The 26554-nt window shown below is 40.8% G+C and overlaps 1 protein-coding gene across 7 annotated transcripts in view; it reads right to left on the reverse strand.

The window, feature by feature from the left end:
- HERC4 (HECT and RLD domain containing E3 ubiquitin protein ligase 4) overlaps positions 1-26554 on the reverse strand; it is a 153174-nt gene that overhangs the window by 122193 nt on the left and 4427 nt on the right. The window contains exon 2 of one of the 7 annotated variants that reach the window (XM_089314937.1): positions 24101-24233. The exons of the other annotated variants lie outside the window; for them this stretch is intronic. Coding sequence (XP_089171063.1) covers positions 24101-24116 — 16 coding nt within the window. The 5' untranslated portion in view covers positions 24117-24233. The remainder of the gene's footprint in view (positions 1-24100; positions 24234-26554) is intronic. 7 annotated transcript variants of the gene reach the window in all.

Below are 26554 nucleotides of genomic sequence, written 5' to 3' on the forward strand. Positions count from 1 at the left end.
CACAATTAAAAGGAAAAGAGCATTTTCCACACATGCTGCTAAAATTTATTTCCTCCATTTTTACAGAAATAACCCATCAACCTTAGACAGACTCTTATTTATACCCTGTCAACTGTAACACAGAAAATTATTAACTGGCCCAATTTGCACAGCAGTCTCCTTAAAAATCCAATCAAGGGGCCAGTGCTGTGGCATAGCGGGTAAAGCCGCCGCCTGTAGTGCCGGCATTCCACATGGGCAACAGTTTGAGTCCCAGCTGTTCCACTTCTGATCCAACTCTCTGCTATGCCCTGGGAAAGCAGTGGAATTTGGCCCAAGTACTTGGGCCCCTGCACCCATGCTGGAGACCCGGAAGAAGCTCCTGGTTTCTGGCTTTGGATCGGAGCAGCTACGGCCACTGCGGCCATCTGGGGAGTGAACCAGCAGATGGAAGACTGAACTCTTTCTCTCTGCAACTCTGCCTTTCAAATAAATAAATAAATCTTTAAAAATCCAATCAAAAATTTCAACGCAAGTTAGATGTTTACCTAAATTTCAGATGTGTTCCTGAAATCCAAACTGACCTCTGGGGTATGATCTAGATTGATTTAATAATTGTATATAGAAGCACTACTGCCTAGACACCAATTCCAAAATATACAGGATAGTCTATTAGCAGTCTTTTGCTAGAATTTAAATCTGATAAGATATAGTCATCTTAATATGCTGCAAGCAAATAAAAAAAATAAAAAATATGCTGCAAGAATCTTATAAAGAAGTAAAACAGTTAAAAAAAAATTGTCCTTGAGGTAATAAAAGGAATATTCTTATCATAAATAGTAATAGAACAACTGAATCATACCCAAAACTCTAAAACATCTACTTGAAGGAAAATATAAACACTGCCACGTTACCCTCTATCCTCTTTTTATCTAGATATCAAATATCATGTATAGGCTGCATTACATTAATCCCCAAATTAATGCAAAACTCTAATTTCCAGTACCTCACAATATGACTTGATTTGCAAACAGGATCACTGCAGATATAATCAGTTAAGACTAGATCAGATCAAAGCAAGATAGCGTTGCTGTGGATTTGTTCTGAGAGGAGAAGCACAGTGGTCACTTATCCAGTGCAGCTGGGGTTTTTGTCAAAGGGTAAATTAGGTCATAAACAAGAAAAATACCACATAACCATGAAGGCAGAGATGGAGCGATGCATCTTAAGTTAATTAAAGCTCAAGGTTGCCAGCAAAGTTCCAGAAGCTAGAAGAGAGGGCTGGAACAGATCCTTCCCTCAGAGAACAGGATGGATAACCTTTTTATTCTCAAGGGCCATTTGGGTATCTGTAACATCATTCTCAGGCCATACAAAGTTATCTTAAAAATTACCCTGCTATAAAGTTCCAAGTCCAATCTGTGGTTACCTTGGCAAGGCCAGAAAAAATTATTTGGCAGGCATTATATGGCCACAGGCTGGATGTTCCCTACCCTGCCTTAGAAAAACCACCCATGTTGAAACCTTGACCTTTTAGACTTCTGGGCTCCAAAGTTTTAGACAATATGTGGGATCTTCAAAAGTTCATGGAAAGGGAGCCAGCACTGTGGCTCTGTGAGTTAAAGCCTCGGCCTGCAGTACCCGCATCCCATATGGGTGCTGGTTCAAGTCCCAGCTTGCTCCACTTCTGATCCACCTCTTTGCGTGGCCTGGGAAAGCAGCAGAGGAGGGCCCAAGTCCTTGGGCCCCTGCACCCACATGTCAGACCCAGAGGAAGCTACTGGCTTCAAATTAACACAGTTCCAGCCATCTGGGGGGTGAATCAGTAGATGTAAGACCTCTTTCTTTCTGTCTCTACTTCTCTCTGTAAGTCTGCTTTCCAAGTAAATAAAATGAATCTTTAAAAAAAAGTTCTTGAAAATATGTATTTGTTTTTAAAGATTTATTTATTTTGAAAGTCAGAGTTAACAGAGCTAGCAGGGGAGACAGAGAGCGCGAGCGAGAATGAGATCATCAATCTGCTGGTTCATTCCCCAGTTGGTCACAATGGCCAGCACTGGGCCAGGCCAGGAGCTTCATCTCAGTCCCCCACATTGATGGCAGGGACCCATTTACTTGGGCCATCTTCCATTGCTTTCCCCAGACCACCAACAAAGAGCTGGACTGGAAGTGGAGCAGTTAGACTCAAACCAGTGCCCTTTTGGGATACCAGCAAAGCACAGTATGTGAGGCTTTACTGGCTACACCACAACACTGGTCTCCTCCCTTTCTTTAAAATTTATTTATTTGAAAGTCCAAGTTACACAGAGAGAAGGAGAGACAGGCAAATTCGTGTTATTTTTAAAAACTATGCACAGATTTCAAATTTTTGCACTAAAGTAAACTCATGCTAACTATGTGTAACAACATGGTGGCCGGCGCCGCGGCTCACTAGGCTAATCCTCCACCGCGGCACACCGGGTTCTAGTCCCGGTCAGGGCGCCGGATTCTGTCCCAGTTGCCCCTCTTCCAGGCCAGTGGAGGATGGCCCAGTGCTTGGGCCCTGCACCCACATGGGAGACCAGGAGAAGCACCTGGCTCCTGCCATCGGATCAGCGCGGTGCGCCAGCTGCAGTGCGCCAGCCACGGCGGCCACTGGAGGGTGAACCAACGGCAAAGGAAGACCTTTCCCTCTGTCTCTCTCTCACTGTCCACTCTGCCTGTCAAAAAAATAAAAATAAAAAATAAAAAATAAAAAAAACATGTTATAATATGTCTAAACAGGATCTGGTTTGAAACACTAAGGATAAGACATCAATTTGATGTCTGAGTTAGCTATGTCTAAATAGCTAACTCAGGGGCTGGTGCTGTGGCACAGAGGATAAAGCTGCAGCCTGCAGTGCTGACATCCCACATAGGTGCTGTTTCAATTCCTGACTGCTCCACTTCTGATCCAGCTCCCTGCTAACATGCCTGGGAAAGCAGCGAAGATGGCCCAAGTGCTTGGGCCCCTGTACTAGCATGAGAGACCTGAAGAAGCTCCTGGCTCCTTGCTTCAGCCTGACACAGCTCCAGCTGTTGCAGCCACTTTGGAGGTGAACCAGCAGATGGAATATCTGTCTCTCCTTCTCTCTTTCCCTGTAACTCTGCCTTTCAAATAATTAAATTTTTTAAGAAAAAAAAAATGGTTAACTCATTTTAAAAAGGAACGAGATAACGATATGAAGCCCAAAGTGGCAGATAATCCACATCAACTAGCAAGGAAAAAATTAATCTTGAAAAAAATTAGGGTCTGTTGCTGTGGAGTAGCAGGCAAATCTGCTGCCTGCGGTGCTGGCATCTCATATGGGTGCCGATTCTAGTCTCAGCTGCTCCACTTCAGTCCAGCTCTCTGATATGGCCTAGGAAAGCAATAGTAGATGGCCTTCACCCACGTGGGAGATGTAGAAGAAGCTCCTGGCTCCTGGCTTCAGATCAACATAGCTCTGGCCGTTGAGGCCAACTGGGGAGTGAACCAGTGGATGGAAGAGCTCTCTCTGCCTCATGTTCTCCATGTAACTCTAAGTTTCAAATAAATACATAAATATTAAAAAAAATTAAGAGGATCAATGATTAAGAGCAGAAACAAGAGGCAACACTACACCTCCACTGGTTCAGCTTCCATAATTCTGCCTGAAAAATTAAAGCTGTACAAACTTTCTTAGGTGCCAAGACTACTGCAATTGTATCAGCTATTGACAGCAGCACAGCTGCTGACAGGACACTTCAACAAAGAAGATCAAGATCCTGAAATATTTCTTTAAAGAATTTTCTAAAGATTTACTTTTTTATTATTTGAAAGGAAGAGTGACAGAGAAAAAGACAGATCTCCCAATCACTGGTTGATTCCCCAAATGACGTCAATGGCTGTGGGCCAGACCAAACAAAAGCCAGAAACCCAGAGCTCCATCCAGGTGTTCCATGTGGGTGGCAGGGACCCAAATACTTTGGCCATATCTGCTGCTTTTCCAGGTGACTCAGCAGAGAGTTAAATCAGGAGTAGTCAGAACATCAACAGCAAACAGCAGCTTAACCCTCTGTGCCACAACATCAGCTAATAGGGTGGTGGGTTTACCAAGTGGTGACTTAACAAGCTGTGCCACAACACCTCCTCCACTGTAGTTATTTTTGACCATTTTGATTTTTAACCTCATACTACTTAGCCTATAAGTTTTTTGTTTTTTGTTTTTTGTTTTTTTTTTTTTGGTGACAGGCAGAGTGGACAGTGAGAAAGAGAGACAGAGGGAAAGGTCTTCCTTTGCCGTTGGTTCACCCTCCAATGGCCACCATGGCCGGCGTGCTGCGGCCAGCGGACCGCGCTGATCCGATGGCAGGAGCCAGGTACTTATCCTGGTCTCCCATTGCAAGGCCCAAGCACTTGGGCCATCCTCCACTGCACTTCCTGGCCATAGCAGAGAGCTGGCCTGGAAGAGGGGCAACTGGAACAGAATCCAGCGCCCCGACCGGGACTAGAACCCCGTGTGCCGGCGCTGCAAGGCGGAGGATTAGCCTAGTGAGCTGCAGCACCAGCGCCTATAAGCTATTACATACATGTTTTAACAAACTATTATAAGCAATAAGCCATATTCAACTTAGAATAATCTATAAGATCTTTTGTTAGGCACACGGTACGTACAAAGCATAAAACTTCAGCTGATACACAAATGAGAAAGAGAAAAGAATAAAAGCCTAGCACTTCAGAAAATCATCACATCAAAGGTAAACAAAGAACAAAAAAAAGGATCTACATAACCAGAAAACAATTCAGAAAATGGCAGGACTATGTCCTTACCCAGTAATAACTTCAATATAAATGGACTAAACTCACCACTGAAAAGACAAAGAGTAGCTAGATGAAAGATTTGGAAAAAAGAAGATCTAACTATATATGCTGCCCATATAGATTCATTTTAGCTTTCAAGACACACATAGGCTGAAAGTGAAAGGACAGGAGAAAAAAGGTCCAGGCAAATAGTAATCAAAAGTAAACAAGCTGGCTCTATGCATACCTAAATAATATAGACTCAAGTGAAAAACTGTTGCAAGAGACAGATACAACAACTGTATGCACCCTAAAATGTATTAGGCAAATATTGATGGACATGAGAGAATAAACAATAATACATAACACTGGGGGGAGGGGCTTCAATATTCCTCTATCACCAAGGATAGCTCAAACGGAAAATTAACAGAGAAATTGGACTTGCACTGCATTTTAGACTAATTAGACCTAACAGATATATCCATTCAACAGCAGAACATACATTCTTTCCTAGTGCAAATGGAGCATTCTCCTGGATAGACAGTAAGTTAGGCCACAAAATAAGCCTTAGCAAATTCAAAACGACTGAAACCATGTATCTAGCATTGTTTCCTGCCACATCAATATGAAACTAGAAATCAGTAAGAGTAGGAATCGAAAAATTCACAAATACAAGGGCATTTCAAAAAGTTCATAGAAAAATATAATTAAAAGGTTACTTTGCTATTAAAAAATTAGAAGTCTATTCATAGTTTTTCATTAAAAAGTTTACATGGGAGAGTGGAGTGGGCACTTGGTCTCATTATGAAGTCACCCTTTAGGATGCCCACATCCCACATCAGGGTACTTGGGTTTGATACCCAGTTCCAGATCACAATTCCAGTCTCCTCCTAATCCAGACCTTTGGAGATAGTAGGTGGTAAGTAGTTGGGTTCTTGCTACCCAGGAAACCTAGATTGAATTCTCAGCTCCTGGCTTCAGCCCAGCCTATCCCAGGCCTCTGTGGGCATTTGGGGAATGAATCAAAAGACAGCAGCACACGTGTGTATTTGATGTGTGTGTGAGAGAGAATGAATGTGAGTTTCCCCACACACACCAAAAAATTAAGTTCATGAAAAATATACATTATGAAAAATATGCATAGATTTCAACATTTTTTTGCACCGAAATAGTTTTATCTGTTAACTTTTCAAGTGTATAAGCTAAATATGCTCTCATAACAACAAATGAATGTGTCAAAGAAATCAACTTGAGACAAGGACAGGCATTTGACATAGCAGTCAGGATATCGCTTGGGATACCTGCATCCCATGTTAAGAGTGCCTGGGTGAAATCCTGCAATATGGATCCTGTGAAGCAGTAATGTTGCCTTAAGTACTTGGTTCCCTGTCACCCACATAAAAGACCCAGATTCAGTCTTGGCTTCTGCCTGGCACAGTTCTGGCTATTTCAAGCATTTGGAGAGTGAACCAGCAGATGAAAAAAGGTATCTCTCTCTACTCACCCCCTGCTCCATGTGTTTCTCTCTCTGCCTTTCAAATAAAATAATAGTAAAACATTTTTTAAAGTTTGAGACAAATGACAAGAGGAACAGTACATCAAAACATACTGAGGGGGAAAAAACACATTGGGGGAGATGACACCAGTGCTGTGCAGAGGGTTAAGTCACCACCTAAAACACCAGCATCAAGTCCTGGTTGCTCCACTTCCCATCCAGCTCCCTGCTATTGTACCTGGGATAAAGCAATGAATAACAGCCTAATTGCTTAGGCCCCTGCCACCCATGTAGGGAACCTGAATTGGAGGTTAAAAGGTCCTAGCAGGCCAATGTAGCCTCTGGGAAGTGAATCAACAGAAGGAAGAAATATCTCTCCTTCCCTCTCTGTAACTCTGCCTTTCAAATAAATAAAACAATAATAAACAAAAAACCTAACAACTGAATTACCAGTTATGATGCCCATTTCCTACACAGGAGTTTCCTGGGTTCTACTCCCAGGTCCAGCTCCTTGTTCCAGCTTCCTAATAATACAGATCATGGGAGGCAATGCTGATGGCTCATGAAGACCTGTATTCAATTTCTGTCTCCCAGCTTGGACTCTCTGGCCATTATGGGCATCAGAGGAGTGAGCCAGCAAATGGGAGCCCATCCTTGATTTTTTTTTTTTTTAATTTTTTTATTTTTGACAGGCAGAGTGGACAGTGAGAGAGACAGAGAGAAAGGTCTTCCTTTACCATTGGTAAAGGCGGAAGATTAGCCTAGTGAGCCGAGGCGCTGGCCGGGAGCCCATCCTAATCACTGTCTCCATCTAAGTAAACAGACTAAAAAAAACTTAGTTTTTGTATAAAATATAGAATCAAAGTTCATCATCTAAAGGCCATTTATGAAAATCAACCACAGGCCGGCGCCGGATTCTGTCCCGGTTGCCCCCCTTCCAGGCCAGCTCTCTGCTGTGGCCAGGGAGTGCAGTGGAGGATGACTCAAGTCCTTGGGCCCTGCACCCACATGGGAGACCAGGAGAAGCACCTGGCTCCTGCCTTCGGATCAGCGCGATGCACCGGCCGCAGCACGCTGGCCGCGGTGGCCATTGGCAGGTGAACCAACGGCAAAAAGGAAGACTTTTCTCTCTGTCTCTCTTTCTCACTGTCCACTCTGCCTGTCAAAAAGAAAAAAAAAAAAAAGAAAACCAACCACAAACATCATAAGCAATAAGAACTGAAAAGCATTTTCACGAAGATCCATTTCAAGGCAGGGATGCCCACTCTCACCACTTCTTTTCAACACAGTACTAGAATGTGGTGGAATGAGAAGGCCATGCCAAGGTGGCTGCTGGCAAGTGAGCGTCAGTTATTCAGGGATGGATTTGAAACCCACCTGGCAACGGAGCCTGCCTGGCAACAGGCTGTGATTGGATGGCTTTGAATCCCACCTGGCAATGAAGCCTGCCTGGCAACAGGCTGTGATTGGATGGCTTTGGAAACTGCCTGGCAGTAGGCTGTGACTGGTTGGGGCATAGACCACCCCTTTACTAGATTGGCTGGTCTTGGCTATATAAGATGTTGTACCAACTGAAATAAACAAGTCTGCGGGCTGCTTGCCTCAGCCCTCTTTCACCCGACTCCCGGGGGTCTGTGTGGTGACTCCGCCCCTCTTGCTCCCACCACACTCCCCCTCTCAGAAATGAATCCACTGCAACATTGTTGAGAAATCAACCGCAACACTAGAAGTAGTATCAAAAGCAACTAGGCTGGCACCGCGGCTCACTAGGCTAATCCTCTGCCTTGCAGCACCGGCACACCGGGTTCTAGTCCCGGTCAGGGCGCCAGATTCTGTCCCGGTTGCCCCTCTTCCAGGCCAGCTCTCTGCTGTGGCCCGGGAAGGCAGTGGAGGATGGCCCAACTGCTTGGGCCCTGCACCCCATGGGAGACCAGGAGAAGCACCTGGCTCCTGCCATCGGATAAGTGCGGTGCGCCGGCCGCAGCGCACCAGCCGTGGCAGCCATTGGAGGGTGAACCAACGGCAAAAGGAAGACCTTTCTCTCTGTCTCTCTCTCTCACTGTCCACTCTGCCTGTCAAAAAAAAAAAAAAAAAAAAGCAACTAGCCAAGGCTGGCACTGTGGCGCAGTGGGTAAAGCCGCCACCTACAGTTCCAGAATCCCATATGGGTGCTGGTTCAAGTCTCAGCTGCTCCACTTCTGATCCTGCTCTCTGCTATGGCCAGGAAAGCAGTCAAGGGTGGTGGCCCAAGTGCTTGGGCCCCTGCACCATCGTGAGAGACCCAGAAGAAGCTCCTGGCTTCAGATCAGCCCAGCTCTGACCATTGCGGCCATTTGGAGAGTGAACCAGCAGATGGAAGACATATCTCTCTGCCTCTCTGTAACTCTCAAACATATAAATCAATATTTAAAAATAAAGAAAATGAAAATAATAAAAATAATTTCTTCTGCTTTTAATACCCAAGCAACTAAAAACTATATCAACGTAAAATACACTTATAATCGATGCATAAAATTTCAACTTTACAAGAAACCGTATTATGAAATTTAAAAGGTCCTGCTAAACTCTATATTCTACTAAAAAGTATGTCATGGCCAGCACTGCGGCGCCATGGGCTTAGCAACCACCTGCGACATGGCATCCCATACGGGTACCATTTTGTGTCCTGGCTGCTCTTCTTCCAATCCAGCTCTCTGCTATGTCCTGGGAGAGCAGCTTCAGATGACCCAGTTGCTTAGGCCCTGCACCGTGTGGGAGACCTGGAAGATGTTCCTGGCTCCTGGTTTCAGATCAGCTCAGCTCCAGCATTTTCAGCCATTTGTGGAGTGAACCAGCAGATGCAAGACCTTTCTCTCTGTCTCTCCCTCCATCTATAACGCCACCTCTCAAATAAGTATATAAATCTTTAAAAAAAGTCACAATCAGCCCAAATATCTATGCAGTTAAGATTGAAAAATAAATAATAAACTGTCAACACTGCTCATCTACACATTCTTCCTTTTTTCTGTTTTAATTAAACAACTGAATGTGTAGTTGAGGCATTTTATGATTCTAACTTTTTTAAGATGAGGACATTAATCATTGGGGATTAGTGAACAGCACCAATAGATACTTTTCTTCTGTAAATAATCATATTGCTAATGTTTGACATAGAAATAACCAGTTTATTTTACTTGAGACAGAAAATTCCATTAGTGGGGGCCAGTGTTGTGGCACAGTAGGTTAAGCCTCCACCTGCAGTACAGCCATCTCATATGGGTGCCAGTTCAAGTCCTGGTTATTTCACTTACGATCCAGCTCCCTGCTAATGTGCCAGGGAAAGCGCATCTACGTGGGACCCCTGCAAGAAGCTCCTGGCTCCTGCCTTCAGATAAGCCCAGCTCTAGTTATTGCAGAAATTTCAGGAGTGAACCGGCTGGTTCACTTCTCTCTCTCTCCATCTGTCTATAATTCTGCCTCTCAAATAAATAAATCTCCCCCCCCAAAAAAAAAATTCCATTACTGAAAAGGAATGAAATTATTATACAAAGTAAAATTTTTTTATATTTTTAAAGAATCTCTATTATGTATATAATTATTATTATAAAGTATATGTATAGATTACTGCATAGCAGTAAAAAAAAAATGAAATCTGGTCATTTGCAACAAAATGGAGGAATCTGGAAAACATCATGCTGAGTGAAATAAGCCAGTACCAATGGATAAATATCATATATTCTCCCTGATCTGTGACAACTACCTGAGCAGCTAAGAGGAAACCTGTAGAAGTGAAACTGGGCCGGCGCCACGGCTCAATAGGCTAATCCTCCACCTAGCGGCAGGGCACCGGATTCTGTCCCGGTTGCCCCTCTTCCAGGCCAGCTCTCTGCTGTGGCCCGGGAAGGCAGTGGAGGATGGCCCAAGTACTTGGGCCCTGCACCCCATGGGAGACCAGGAAAAGCACCTGGCTCCTGCCTTCGGATCAGCGCGGTGCGCCGGCCGCAGCGTGCCAGCCATGGCGGCCATTGGAGGGTGAACCAACGGCAAAAAGGAAGACCTTTCTCTCTGTCTCTCTCTCTCACTATCCACTCTGCCTGTCAAAAAAAAAAAAAAAAGGAGTGAAACTGACACTATGAGAAACAATGACTTAATCAGCCCTTATCCTGACGTCAAGGATCAGCTAACTATTTTATTCGTTTCAGTATTTTCTTTTTCTACCTAATACTATTGGTTGAACTCTTTAATTAACACACAATTATTCTTAGGTGTTAAATTTAACTGAAAATTGATGCCTGTAAAGAATAAGAGAGGGAGGAAACATACAGTTTGGCACACACTCACTCAGACTTACCCCTAATGGTAGAGCTAGCAACGTGCCATGGGACTCCAAATCCCATTAAGTTGGCAGGTACCAATGCCATCTTACTAGTTAAAGTGATCAGTTTAAGTTCATCACTGATCATAAAGACAGGGTTAAATGTCAAAGGGATCACATAAATAAGACCAGTGTCTGCAAATAACAAGTGATAGAATTAAAAAGGAGAGAACGACCCAAAATGGCAAGAGGAATACTCAGCAGACTCAGGATGGCAAATGTCCAAAACAGCACTCTGGTGTAAGAATCAGCCCTTAAGGCATTCAGATCTGGCTAAAAAGCCCATGAGAGTTTCTCACACATGAAAAGCCAAGACATTGTGGCAAAAAAAAAAAAAAAAAAAAAACCACCTAAATGAAAGATCTCTGTGAGATCCTGGTGGAAAGAAGGGGCCCATCGAAGGGGCCCATCAAAGGAGATACCTTTCTCTGCAGGGAGGAGAGAACTTCCATTTTGACTATGACCTTGTCTAAATAAGGTCAGAGTTCCATAAGCCAGCACCACGGCTCACTTGGCTAATCCTCCGCCTCTGCCTGCAACGCCAGCACCTGGGGTTCTAGTCCTGGTCAGGGTGCCAGATTCTGTCCCGGTTGCTCCTCTTCCAGTCCAGCTCTCTGCTGTGGCCGAGGAAGCCAATGGAGGATGGCCCAAGTGCTTTGGGCCCTGCACCTGCGTGGGAGACCAGGAGGAGCACCTGGCTCCTGGCTTAGGATCAGTGCAGCACACCAGCCGTAGCAGCCATCTGGGGGTGAACCAACAGAAAGGAAGACCTTTCTCTCTGTCTCTCAAAAAAGAGGCTTCCATAGCCTTGGCAGCTCATGACAAGAGCCTTGGGTAATCACTGAAATCATAAATGAGAGTGTCAATTGTTAAATCAACAACAGGAGTCACTGTGCACTTACTCCCCATGTAGGATCTCTGTCCTTAATATGTTGTGCTATGCGAATTAACAGTAAAACTAGTATTCAAACAGTACTTTATACTTTGTCTGCATGGGTGCAATCTGTTGAAATCTTAGTTTATACTAAGTTGATCTTCTATATACAAAGATAATTTAAAATGAATCTTAATGAAGAATGGGATGGGAGAGGGAGTAAGAGATGGGATGTTTTGCGGGTAGAAGGGAGGTTATGGGGGGAAAAACCGCTATAATCCTAAAGCTGTACTTTTGAAATTTATATTAAAGTTTTCTAAAAAAATTATGACGAGACTCCAAAAAATTCACAGAAAATGAAAAAATGTTTTTCAAGCAAAAATTACATAAATTCATCTCTTTTCCTTTCTTAAATTTTTAGTATTTTATTTATTTGAAAAGCAGAGAAATAGAGACAACAAAATAAACAGAACTGTTCTATCCACTGGTTCATTCCCCAAATGTCCGCAACAGCTGTGGCTGGGTGTGGTTGAACCAGGAGTTGGGAACTCAAGCCAAGTGTATCAAGTAGGTGGCAGAGATCCAACAGTTTGAGCCACTGCCTGCTGTCTCTCACAGTTCATGCATCTAGAATCGAGGGTGGAACCAGGACTGAAACCCAGGTCCTCCGATATGGGATGCAGGCATCCCAAGCAATCACTTAACCACTACACCATGTTCACCTCCATTCACAACTTTCTCAAAATATACATATTCCATGATCTTTCTGAAGATCCTTTATATTATAAAGTAAACAGAATTAGAGAAACAAATAAATCTAAAACACAAAAAGGTAAATGAAAATGTTATTATCTGAAATGATTACCAATAACTGCCAACTGAATTTGGAATAGCAAAAAACCATAGTCAAAAAAATGTTAATGATTCCCTTTTAAAAAATCTAAATTTAAGGTAAACTAACTTACATGTCATAGTTGACAATAAACAATGCAATTATGTGTATATGGAGATATTAACTAAGTAGATTAAGAAAGTCTTTAAAATGCATATGGTTGCAAGTTTACAGCCTTTTATGCATCCCATTTATAAGCAATCAGTTAACATAAAAAAGTTTATTTTGTACCTGGCACTATGCTATTAAGCACTTTAGTTATTCATTCTTATTTAATCTTTGTAACACCACAAGGCAGATATATAATTCCTACTTCAAAGGCACCAAACTATAAACATTTCCCTACTAAACTGTTATCCTTCTGCTAATAAATATAACAAAGATTTTTTTAATAATTTATTTTCAAAATATTCTTGTAACTTTATAAACACAGCTTTCAACATTTTTTCTTTTTAAAAAAGTACTTTTTAGATGTCTCAGAATTGCTGAAATAAACTGATTTGAAGAGGAAGGAAGCAATAAAGATAAACAAGGTTTTTACCTGCCACAAACCAACATGTTATGTAAGAGAATTTTAACATAAAGACAGCAATACAATTTATTAATTTGTTGAATGTTGGGGACTGTGGTTAGTGGTACATAAAATGTATGACTTGAGTTCTTTGAAGACTGACCAGATGTAACGCAGGTAATGGTTCTTTGGGCAAATTTCAAGACAAAAGAAATATGCCTTAGAAAGATTAACACAGATTTCATTAAGGACAGACTGGAGCAGGGAGTTCAGTTAGACCACTGTTGCCACAGTTCTCATAATTCAACCAGAAAAAAAAGTTTCAGGAGGAGACAGGAGAGCCCCAGTTTAAAATAATTAGCTCAAGGTCACACAGCCATTTGAAAGGAAATGGAACCACAAAACAGCAGAGTTACTGAGAAAAGAATCAATAAAATTTGGCAAGTCAGTCAGTGTTGGTGCTACAGCTAAGAAAACAGATCCAAAAGTGAACCAAGGTGTGAATCTAAGTGGGTTCAAAATGTATTAACGATGCTGAGAAACTGTATTTGCAATTTGTTTCATAGAGGCAGAAACAGGCTAACCTACACCACAATGGTTTCCATTTTCAATGTTTCTTTTTTGTTCTCCACAATTTATCAGCTGTATCATTTCAGACATATAAATATTTGTCTGTCTTGATTTTTTTAAAGACTTATTTTTATTTATTCAAAAGGCAAAGTCAGAGAGAGAGAGGTAGAGACAGAGAACTTCTGTATAATGGATCACCCCCCAGATGGCTTCAACAGTTGGGGCTGAGCCAGGTCATAGCCTGGAGCCTGAAACTCCATCCAGGTCTCCTGTGTGGTTACAGAGGTCCAAAGTCTTGAGCCATCATCCACTGCTTTCCCAGGCAATTAGCAAGGAGCTGCATAAGAAATGGAGCAGCCAGGACTCGAACTGATGTTCACATGGGGTGCCTGCATTGCAGGCAGCAGCTTAACCCATTGCACCACAAAGCAGGCCCCTTTTCTTGATACATAAATTTCTCCCACAGTCAAGCACAATATCAATACTAGATACACAGTTTATTAACATATTTACAGACCATGCTAAAAATTTACTTATAATGGTGTGAAAACAATTGTGAATGTAAATTGTGAATGTAAGAAAGAGTAGAAAGGTATAATCAAATGCATTAATTTTAACTCAAGTCAGTTCATCATTTTAGGAGGGACAGGGCAGGGTTTAAAAGTGTGAATAAGTAACATTTACTCCTTTTTTTTTTTTTTTTTTTTTTTTTTGACAGGCAGAGTGGACAGCGAGAGAGAGAGACAGAGAGAAAGGTCTTCCTTTTGCCATTGGTTCACCCTCCAATGGCCACTGCAGCCAGCACGCTGTGGCCGGCACACCGCGCTGATCTGAAGCCAGGAGCCAGGTGCTTCTCCTGGTCTCCCATGCAGGTGCAGGGCCTAAGGACGTAGGCTATCCTCCACTGCACTCCCGGGCCACAGCAGAGAGCTGGACTAGAAGAGGAGCAACCGGGACAGAATCCGGCGCCCCGACCGGGACTAGAACCCGGTGTGCCGGCGCCGCAAGGCGGAGGATTAGCCTATTAAGCCGTGGCGCCAGCCTCCATTTTCTATGTTCCTCAAAATATCAGTATATAAATTATCCCTGATAATTATTCATCATTAAATAACCTTTTTAAAATCAATGACCAATATCACTTTCATCTTATATATGCTTCCACAAGCAAAAAGACATTTTTGATTCTTTTCTTGTATCACTAACTCTTATAAATCTGAACATAAAAGAATCACATTCACTTTATATCTTCCTCCAATAGAGCATTACTTCTAAGCATCACAAACTTTTTTATTTAAATTTTGGCACAGTGTTTGAGTAAGAGCTCCAAGAAAGTAACTGAAAAGTAAAGGCAAATTAGTACTTGCATACCTAGTCAGGGAGTTAGCAGGAAGACAGAAACTTGTTTGTTGAATAAATGACTGAGCTTTAGCTATAAATGAAAAAAGTAGGGGGGATGGCGTTGCAGTTTAATAGGTAAAGAAGCCACCAGTGATGTCAGCATCCCATATGGGCACCGGTTCCAGTCCCGGCAGCTCCACTTCCCATCCAATTTTCTGCTAATGCACCTGGGAAAGCAGCAGAAGCTGGCCCAAGTGCTTGGGCCCCTGCTACCCACAGGGGAGAACTCCTGGTTCCTGGCTTTGGTCTGGCCCAGCCCTGGCCACCATGACCATTTAAGGAGTAAATCAGCTCACTCTCTGTCACTTTGCCTTTGAAATAAATAATCTTAAAAAAAAAAAAAGACTGAAAAAAAAAAAAAGTAGGTATTGTCTATCTGGAATCAAATATGCAAACAGCTGAGTTTCCATGAATAACCACATAGGTGTAAGGTAGATCTAAATGTAAATTCTTTCTAACATTAATAGCTTTTTCTTTTAAACACTTAGTGAATACTCACCACATGCTAAGCACTGTTTGTTCTTCTTACTTCACTTCATGTGTTATCTCAACTTACAACTACCCTAGGAGTTAGGAATAAATATCCTAATTTTAAAGAAAAGAACATGTACGAACACAAGGACTAAGCAAAGTGGCCAAGACATTACACCTAATAAGCAAGACAGCCACAATTTGTATCTAAGCACTCTAATTCCAGAACCAACCCTTTAAAAATAATCTAATACATAATGTATTTAAGTTGTTCCAAAAAATTATGCAAAGTTTATCATTCATGTCTTTCATCAGTCCAGTTCTTATCCCTTCTCTTCCCACTTTTGTTCCAAGGATAATTAACAGTAGTAGTTGCATATATCTAAGGCTTTTAAAAATTTATCTGTAGGTAAATATAATTATTTTCCCTTTTTACTCAAAATAGTTTTCTACACAATATTGTTCTTTTCACTTAATGTGTAATAGAAATCTTCTCGTATCAGCCCATAATGAAATTCTTTTCACAGCTAAATATCATTGAACGTATGAACCATAATTTAACAGTTCCCAACAGACATTAGGGTTGTTTTTAATGTTTTGCCATCATAGCACAAACCATGTTGTAATAATACATGCCATTCTATGCCTGTACAAATATGGCTATCGGATAATTTCCTTCAAATGAGATTTCTAGAACAAAAATATATATTCCTGTAATTCTTTTGCTAAGATTTATTTATTTGAGAAGCAGAATTACAAAGGGAGAGATAGAAAGAGGTCTTCCATCCACTGGTTCATTCCTCAAATGGCTACAATAGCTGGAGCAGGACAGATCAGAAGCCGGGAGCTTCTTCTGGGCCTCCTATGTGGGTGCAGGAGCCCAAGCACCTGAACCATCTTCCACTGCTTTCCCAGGCCCCTAGCAGAAAGCTGCATCAGAAACAGAGCAGCTGGAACTTGAACTAGTGCCCATATGGGATGTTTGGCACCCCAGGTGAGGCTTAACCTATTATACCACATCATCAGCCCCTATGTATTTGTAATTCTGATAGATGTTAGTAAATTACACTCCCTAGGGGTTTATAAATTTTTATCAATCCAAAAACACATGAATACTTGTTTACTGACAGACTCCCCATATAATATTTTAGGAACTTTTTTTAATAACCTCATGATAACACAGTACCACTTTTCTCTTAATATGAGAATGAACAGCACATATTTGTTTAAGAACCATTTGTATTTTTCTGTGAAAAACTGATTTTACCACTAGAATATTTCTCTTTATTTCATAAATTTCTAGGATTGCTTTATATTGTAAAGATTAGTAACTTTACTGTAATGAGTCACAAATTGGCCTTTTTTTTGTTTGTTTGTTTTTTGACAGCAGAGTATAGAGAGAGAGACAGAGAGAAAGGTCTTCCTTTTCCGTTGGTTCACCCCCCAAATGGCCGCTACGGCAGGCACGCTGAGCCAACCCAAAGCCAGGAGCCAGGTGCTTCCTCTTGCTATCCCATGCCAGTGCAGGGCCTAAGGACCTGGGCCATCCTCTGCTGCCTTCCCAGGCCACTGCAGGGAGCTGGACTGGGAGAGGAGCAACCGGGACAGAATCCGGCACCCCAACCAGGACTAGAACCCGGGGTGCCGGCGCCGCAGGCAGAGGATTAGCCAAGTGAGCTGCGGCACCAGCCCAAATTGGCCTTTTTAACTTTGTTCAGTGATTTCTGCCTAGAAAATTTTTACTTGTAAACAGTTCACATTTTAGTCTGAAGGGCTCTCTTGACTCCCAAATGAACAAATTCTTCCATCTTTTCATCAAGTATTTTCACTGTAGTCATGAAATTTAGACATTTGATTCATATGAATTTATCCACATACATACAAGAACAAGCTATTAATTCAACACTGTATTCTCTTTCATTGAATAGTCTCCAGCTTAATCTTCAGTACATTTAAGATGATTTGGGTCTCTGTCTCAGCTTTACATTGTTTTATTGGCTTTATATATCCATTTCTGAGTCCATTTTTACTACTAATGTTTAAAAATTAAAATAGGGGCCGGCACCATGGCTCACTTGGCTAATCCTATGCCTACAGCGCCAGCATCCCATATGGGTGCCAGGTTCTAGTCCCGGTTGCTCCTCTTCCAGTCTAGCTCTCTGCTGTGACTGCATGGGAGACCAGGAAGAGGCACCTGGCTCCTGGCTTCGGATTGGCATAGTTCTGGCCGTAGCAGCCATTTGGGGGGTGAACCAATGGAAGGAAGACCTTTTTCTCTGTCTCTCTTTCTCACCGTCTGTAACTCTGTCAAATAATTTTTTTTTTTTTTTTTTTTTTTTTTTGGACAGGCAGAGTGGACAGTGAGAGAGAGAGAGAGACAGAGAGAAAGGTCTTCCTTTGCTGTTGGTTCACCCTCCAATGGCCGCCACAGCCGGCATGCTGCAGCCAGCGCACCGCGCTGATCCGATGGCAGGAGCCAGGTACTTCTCCTGGTCTCCCATGGGGTGCAGGGCCCAAGAACCTGGGCCATCCTCCACTGCACTCCCTGGCCACAGCAGAGAGCTGGCCTGGAAGAGGGGCAACCGGGACAGAATCCGGCGCCCCGACAGGGACTAGAACCCAGTGTGCCGGCGCCACAAGGCAGAGGATTAGCCTAGTGAGCCGCGGCGCCGGCCCTCAAATAAATTTTAAAAATTAAAAAAACTAACATAAAGGGGTCAGTGTCATAGTATAGAGGATTAAGCTGCCACCTATGATGCTAGCATCCCATATGGGTGACAGTTCGAGTCCTGGCTGCTCCACTTCCAGTCCAGCTCTGTGCTATGGTCTGGGAAAGCAACAGAAGATGGTGTAAGTCCTTAGACCCCTGTACCCACATGAGAAACCCAGAAGCTGCTCCAGGCTCCTGGCTTCAGATCAGCACAGCTCCAGCCATTGTGGCCATCTAGGGAGTGAACTAGTGGATGGAAGACCTCTCTCTCCCCTGCCTTTCAAATAAACAAATCTTTAAAAAAAAAAAAAAAAAAAAAACTTGAATTTACATCAATGCATCTTGTGACTCAAAAGGTTTGTTTCCAGTAAGATCTGGAAAAAAGTGATGAAATCCAACATAAAAATTAACTAATGGGTTTGTGTCAGCTAAATAAGAATAAATAAATAAACCTATTAATAAACTTCAGGGATGTATCTTTGGCCTAGTAGTCAAAAGATGCCTGTGTCACACACATCAGAGTACCCGGGGTTCAAGTCCCAGCTCTACCCTCAATCCCAGCTTCCTGCTAATACAGATCCTATCATGAGACCTGTACTGAGTTCCTGGCTCCTGGATTCACCCTGCTCAGCTTCAGCCATTGCAGGCCTTTGAGGAGCAAACCAGCAGATGGCAGCTTGCTCTCTGTACCACTCTCTGCATCTCAAATAATAAGGAAATTCGAATGAGCAAGTTATCAGATGGTACCTGGCAAGCAGACATTTGCATTTTATTCATATATATAGAACTCAAGTTTACAAAACAGAGGAGGCAGAATAGGCAATCACTTTATTACCTTAAATTCAGTTATTGTATCAGCAAATACTTTAATCTCCCAAAAGCACAAAACTGAATAGTACTAATAGATTATTAATTACGTGATAGGTTGAAATCAGAGAAATTTACAGTTGGAATGTTAGCCTATTTTGAAGTAAAGATAAAACAAAACTGGAAATTAGGCTGGCGCCGCGGCTCACTAGGCTAATCCTCCGCCTTGCGGCGCCGGCACACTGGGTTCTAGTCCCGGTCGGGGCGCCAGATTGTCCCGGTTGCCCCTCTTCCAGGCCAGCTCTCTGCTGTGGCCAAGGAGTGCAGTAGAGGATGGCCCAAGTGCTTGGGCCCTGCACCCCATGGGAGACCAGGGTAAGTACCTGGCTCCTGCCTTCGGATCAGCGTGCCAGCCGCGGCGGCCATTGGAGGGTGAACCAACGGCAAAGGAAGACCTTTCTCTCTGTCTCTCTCTCTCGCTGTCCACTCTGCCTGTCAAAAAAAAAAAAAAAAAAAAAACCTGGAAATTAAAAAATTCGTGCTAGAAGACAAAACTAGTGCAATGAGGTAAGAAACAAAATGTGACACCAGTATCCTGTTTCAAGGTGCCAGTTCAAGCCATAGATAATCAGCTTCTGATTCAGTTTCCTACTAATGTGCCTGTGAAGACAATGGCCAAGTATTGAGCCCTAAAACCCACATGGAAGACAACAATTGGGTTCTTGGTTCTGGGTTTTGGCCTGACTTTTGTTTGGTCCAGACCTGACTGTCGGAGTCATCTGAGAGTGAACAAATGGATGGCAGATCCTCAATTCCCACAGCCACCCTGTCGCTCTGCCCTTCAAATAAATAAATACATAAATCTTTATTTTAAAAAACTGTAATGCATTTAGCAATAATCTTTCTCCCTAATTACAGCACAAAGCTTCCTATCACTTTTCTGAATATGGCTTAAAAATTTTAAACAAATTTACCTCACCAAAATCTCCTTTCCTCCTAAAACAAAAAGGAGTTAACATTTTCTTTTTTTTTTTTTTCTTCTCCCCAAAGAAACCTTTTATTTAAGGAATACGAAGTTCATGAGATTCTTAAGTACAACTTTAAGAATACAGAGATTCTGGGCCAGTGCTGTGACATAGCAGGTAAAGCCATCGCCTGCAGTGCCAGCATCCCATATGGGCGCCGGTTCAAGTCTTGGCTGCTCCACTTCCGATCCAGCTTTCTATGGCCTGGGAAAGCAGTATTTTGACTTTCAAATAAATAAATAGGGGCCAGCACTGTGGTGCAGTGGTTTAACACCCTGGTCTGAAGCGCTGGCATCCCATATGGGCACCAGTTCAAGACTCAGCTGCTCCACTTCCAATCCAGCTCTCTGCTATGGCCTGGGAAAGCAGTAGAAGATGCCCCAAGTCCTTGGGCCCCTGCACCCGCGTGGGAGACCTAGAAGAAGCTCCTGGCTCCTAGCTTCAGAACGGCGCAGCTCCAGCCATTGTGGCCAATTGGGGAGTGAACCATCGGGTAAGAAGACTTCTCTCTCTCTCTGCCTCTCCTCTCTCTGTATAACTCTTTCAAATAAATAAATATTTAAAAAACAAAGAGAGGAAAAAACCAAATAAATAAATTAAAAAAAATAATACAGTGATTCTTCCCACCATAAACAGCCCTCCCAATCCCCTACCCTTCTCCTCCTCCCTCTCCACTAAGATCCATTTTCGATTAACTTTATACACAGAAGACCAAGAGTTAACATTCTTTCTATTCCTGGATTTCCTATTTCTATTAATGATTATTCCACCTGGCCCTTTCTTTTAAGCATAAAATTTCACTTCCATCTGTTTAACAACCTTGTCCATTCTTTCTAACCTCTAATCTTTCTCTGACCTACCTGCTCCTTTCTGGTTCTAAAGGACTACCATAACATCCTAATTTCTTCTCCTCCAAATTCTTTTCCAATCCTTTAAAAAAAATATACATGTATTTATTTGAGTAGTAGAGCTACAGAGAGAGGAAGAGACAAAGTTCTTCCATCCAATAGCTCACTCCCAAAATGGCCGCAATGGCCAGAGCTGGTCGAGGCTAAAGCCAGGAATCAGGAGCTTCTTCCAGGTGACCACATGGGTGCAGGGGCCCAAGGACTTGGGCCATCTTCCACTGCTTTCCCAGGACATAAGCAGAGAGCTGGATCAGGAGAGAACAGCTGGGACACGAACCAGTGCCCATAGGGGATGCTGGCACTGCAGGAAGAGGCTTAGCCTAGTATGCCACAGCATTGACCCCCCCCAATCCTTTATTTATAAAACCCATAATTCCCATTACTATTAGTGGATATTTACCAAATTAAACTCAAGCTACTTAATTTGATTAAATATATAATCTGACCTTACTTTTACCTTCCTAACCTTTCTGCTAGCTATTCTCCAATATTTCAGCTAACTGTACTACCACTACCTTAATAGGTACCAAACTTGCACAACATCATTTGAGCCGCTTTACCTATAAAACACTCTTCATTTTTTCCTCTTTGAAATACTATTTATCTTTCCATTTGATGTGCCACCTATCTCTCTTACAGAAACTCACCTACAGCCCCATCATCCCAAATGGTTATACTAGCCATCTTTACACAGCACTCTCATTTATGCATCTTGTAACACTTAGCATATATATGCATTTCTACTATATGTACATCTGCGATCTTCCTCACTAGATCCTTAAATGACATTTATTATACATTGTACTCAAAAGCTTGTCAAATCAATAAATTTTTAAACTTTCATTTACCAATATCTTGAGCATGTCAACTCTGTAAAAAAAGACACAACTGAGATACAATTTTAAACATAAATTAAATTCTGTTACCATTCCTTCTAGATTTGCTAAAATTAAAGTTTTCCTAAATAAACAGAAATGAAAATAAAGACCAGACTGATATATGTTCATGGTAGCGTTACTCCTAACAAAATCTGGATAGGCCGACGCTGTGGCACAGCAGGTTAAAGCCTCAGCCTGCAGCACCCCCATCCAGCCCTAGTCATTGTAGCCATTTGGGGAGTGAACCAGGAGAAGAAGACCTCTCTGAATCTACCTCTCTCCGTAACTCTGCCTTTCAAATAAATAAAATATAAATCTTTAAAAAAAAGAATTGGAAAAAAATTCCAAAAAGCAGAATAAATTTTAGCATATCTAAATGATGAAAATGTTAAAATTATCACTTACACTATCCCTGAACAGTACTTTAAAACATGGTAAAATATTTACTAAATTATTGTTCAGGTATTACTGGACAAAAAAGAAAAGCTGAGATAATGGCACATACTCCCAGTCTATAATCAGAAACATCCATAAGTATAGAAAAGGTCCCAAATGGACAACAGTATGCACTGTATTATATATAATAGTATTTATCAGGGTTGGTACTGTGGCTTAGCAGGTTAAGCCACTGCCTGCAGTGCCAACATCCCATATGGGCGCTGGTTCTAGTCTCGGCTGTTCCACTTCTGTGCTATGGCCTGGGAAAGCAGTAGGAGATGGTCCAAGAACTTGGGCCCCTGCACACATATGGGAGCCCTGGAAGAAGCTCCTGGCTCCTGGCTCCAGATTCTCACAGCTCCGGCCATTGCGGCCAACTGGGGAGTGAACCAGTGGATAGAAGATCTCTCTCTCTCTCTCTCTCTCTCTGCCTCTGCTCTCTCTATGTAACTCTTTCAAGTAAAATAAAATAAATCTTTTAAAAATAGTATTTATCTATTTATGATGAAATTATAGTTGATTTTTGCTTTCCCCTATTTTACAATTTTCTATTGAGAACATGTAATACTTTTATAACTAGAAAAATCATGAAAAGCTAAAAATACTTCAGAATAGTATGAAGCCTAGCAAAGAAAATGAAGCTAAACTTAGATGTTAATAAAGTAATCAGAATATTAAAGGATTACAGAATGTTCCCTTTGCAACCAAGAAAGGCTAAACTAAAATTCTGCAACATTAAAAATGAAGACAAAAGAATATGTCCAAATAAATAAAATGCTAAGGTTTAAAAAAGAACAAGCCACCAAAATTCAAGATATTTTCCTTCTAACAAAAATAAGTACAACAGATTTTTGTATGATTACAAAAAGCACTAGTTTTTCTTGCACATAAAATAACTATCACAATTCATTAAGACTTTAAATAACTCCTGTCCTTTTAACTCCATTTGCATAAGGAAAAAAATCCAGAGAAGCAGAAGAAAAGAGATAACTAAGGGCCCAAGAATATAGTTTCTTCACTAATGCTACCCATTTTTCTAACACAATACTAGTCCAAAGAAAACCTTGTGATATGAGAGTACATATTCTCTATTACACTTTGATTTGAATTCCAGGTACCAGATACACTTCATAGTCTTTTATTTCTTCAAAGCAATTTTTAAAATACATGCAGTTTATGAGTAACAAGCTTTAACAATGATGCTAAATTTACATGACATAGGGAGGAAAAGAAACCCAAAGAATCCACACTAAGGAGATGATATGATAGGAACTAGACCACCTATGCTGCTATCTCCAACAAGAATCCTTGTTAACTGCCCAAACCTTAAAACTGAAATCTACAATACTCCTGGTTCTTTTAAGGAAAACATGTGGCAAATTTCCAATAATGTTAAAATACTAACATACCAAACACAACGAGAAAAATCACTGGCTTCAAATCTTTTAAAGCAGCCTCCATTTCTTAGACTGCTCAAATTAAGCATCTACTGGTATAACCATCTTCCCTGTGGGAACACATCACCACATGGAGGCACCCCATAGAGAGATAAATGCATCTATCTTACAGACTTGCCAGAACTTAAATAATACAACTTTCAATGTTAGCCACTGAGTCAATCCTGCATGCCAATTACTACTGACCTTGGATAGTATCTTGGTATAGCAGGTAAGACAACAAACAGATAAAAGTATGATCTATTCAGAGAAATGAGAAAAGACTGAGTGATACAACAGTTTTGGTTCATTTGTTTAAATACTCTTTGTACCCCAAAGGATTATAATAAAGTATCACAATGAAATTACCTCGGTAAAAATTATTTTAATAGGCCATCAAATAAAATGGCAAGCAAACAATCTATGTATTAGTACTTGATCTGCCTCAAACAGAAGATACTACTGTAAATAATTTTAAACATAAGCACATAAGGTAGAGACTGGTAGACTTAAAACTTTCAGATTTAATTTATAGCTGTTCACCAGTCACCTGCTGTTTTGACAATTTACTTACCAACTTGTGCTGCCATTTCTCCGTAAATTTATCCCCTAAGATGAGGATAATTCTTGCAAATTGTGTCACAAGCATTTTGAAAGGAACCATGAGTTATTGTGTAATGCTCTTGAAATTCCTCAGATGTAGGGTCCTACACAAAGTAAAGTATCATTATACATCTCTCTAGCAGTAGTCATCTGTTTGCATTATGATTTTCCCCTTATCCTTGACACTGTGATTGTTGGGCACTAACCTTACTCTAAGAAAAAGAGTCCAAAGTAAATCTCCAGGCCTGACCCAAGTAATTACACTTTTCAAGTCTTCATATCATCCACATCTTTCTCTTCCTTAGAAGGTATCAGGAAAATTAAGAATTATAAAACATAACTTTGTTTATCTTATATGCTTGGGTTCAGTAAAAAATAAGTGGGATAATTCAATGTTTTTCACTGTTTTTCATTCACTCTTAAGTGAATTTTATTTACCATATTTATAAATTTTTTCCTACATTGTTTTGCTAATTTCAACTGCATTTTTAAGGAGAAGTTCATTTACAGATTTACATTTTATGAACAGAAAGAATAGATCAGAAGAAGAAGAAAGGCAAACAAGCAATTAGTGCTATGGAAACCAAGCATTTTTATTGGACAGACCCAATGGTAGAAATTACCATTTTGGGATGCAGGAACCATAGAATCAATGCTCATCACTTTTGTATCTTCTATAAAATAGGTAAACGTAAACTACAGTAACTTCTATCACACTATTCAAAACTTTACTAATTGCTGACTTTGCTATTCAGGTTAGTCTGCCATCCAATAACTGTTCATATCTGAATTTTTAGTCTGTGTTGCTATAATATACTGAAAACAGAACACTCAATCTTCTTACATGGTTCTTAAAATGACTGAGTTTATGCAAAAGGAGGAAGGTAATAAAAATGGTGTCTTAAAACCTTAGTTATAAAATAGTAACGCTTTAGTAGTAATTTTTTAAATCCTCAGAATTACATTAAAATACTGATGGAAACTACTTTCCTCCTAGGTGAACAAATATTCTATCTTCTAATTACGGCAGGGAAAAAGCTTTGTGCAATAAAGAAAAAAAAAAAAAAACTACAGGATTTAGAACAGTGTTTTAATGTGTGCTAACCTAGCAACCTTGTGAATTTCTAAATCTCTTAACTCCAGTTTCCTCATCTGTAAAATGAGGACCATAACATCTGTCCTAGCTTCTATACAAGACCATTATGAGGATTAAAGAAAATACTCTATTTGAAAGAATTTTATAAACCACATAAAGATATTGAAAATTGTTTTTAACAGAAGTATACAAATTATGTCATAAAATTGTTTAGTACCATTTCTAACATGAAACAAGTGGAAATGAATGTGCAAAACATATATTTAGGATGATGTTCACAAAATTACATATATGATTGGATACTGAGTAAATTATCTTGTTAAAGTACACTTCCTACAGATTATCTTAAACTTCAGAAATGTATTTGCAACAAATTATAAAAAACAAAACTAATAATTCATTTAAATGGATTGTTCTAGCATTTGAAGAATATATTTACTTTATGAATTAAGAAATTTAGACACTAACTTTCAAAACTACTTTAAAAGTTCTTATGAAGAAAAAACACATTAAAGTCCAATAGACATTCACCTTCTCTGGAAATAATTCACAAGAGCTGATAGTGCGGAAACAAGGAGCATACTTATACAAGACAGGAGATAAACACGGACATAGTTTGTACTCTAGTTATAAAAAAAGGAGGTCAGTTAAACCTTCCTAGGTAGTTTTTAAAATATCCAGAATGGAAACACTCTCCCAACTGGGCTGCAGGTCAAATCTATTTAACTGCACTGTTAGGCCAAGTGATCCAGTAAGTTATCACGACTCTCAACAATAAATTGTCATGATGGGTTTTTGGCACAGGAGTCAGAACGCCATTTAAGACACCTGCATCTCGTATCAGAGTGCTTGATTCAAGTCTTGACTACTCCACTTCCCATCCAATTTCCTGTTAATGTGTACCATGGGAGACCCATGGATGGGGTTCCAGGTTCCCGGCTTCAGTCTGGCCCAGCCCTGACTATTGCAGTCATTTGGGGAGTTAATCAGTGGATGGAAGATCTATCCTGTCTCTGCCTTTCAAATAAAATGAATATAAACTTTAAAAAGAAAGGCAGCTTTATACCAAAACTATGGTCGATTAAAAAAAAAGTGTATATGATAAGGCTACCTCCTTTTACTTCTTATTAGTTACAGAATATTGGTTTGAAAGTCAGTTCATGTAAAAATAAAATTCTTTGCTCCTCCTCCTAAGTTTAAAGTTCCAATGAAGTGAACTATGTTTATTACATTGTCCTATCATACTCACTCAATTACTGAGACTTTAAAACCAATTATGATCCAGCAACACCTTATCATTTAATCTAGTCTGCAAACTCACAAATCTAA

This window comes from Oryctolagus cuniculus, chromosome 15 (genome assembly GCF_051225735.1).
Source record: "Oryctolagus cuniculus isolate XC-2025 breed Fujian yellow rabbit chromosome 15, ASM5122573v1, whole genome shotgun sequence".
Taxonomy (NCBI): Eukaryota; Metazoa; Chordata; class Mammalia; order Lagomorpha; family Leporidae; genus Oryctolagus; species Oryctolagus cuniculus.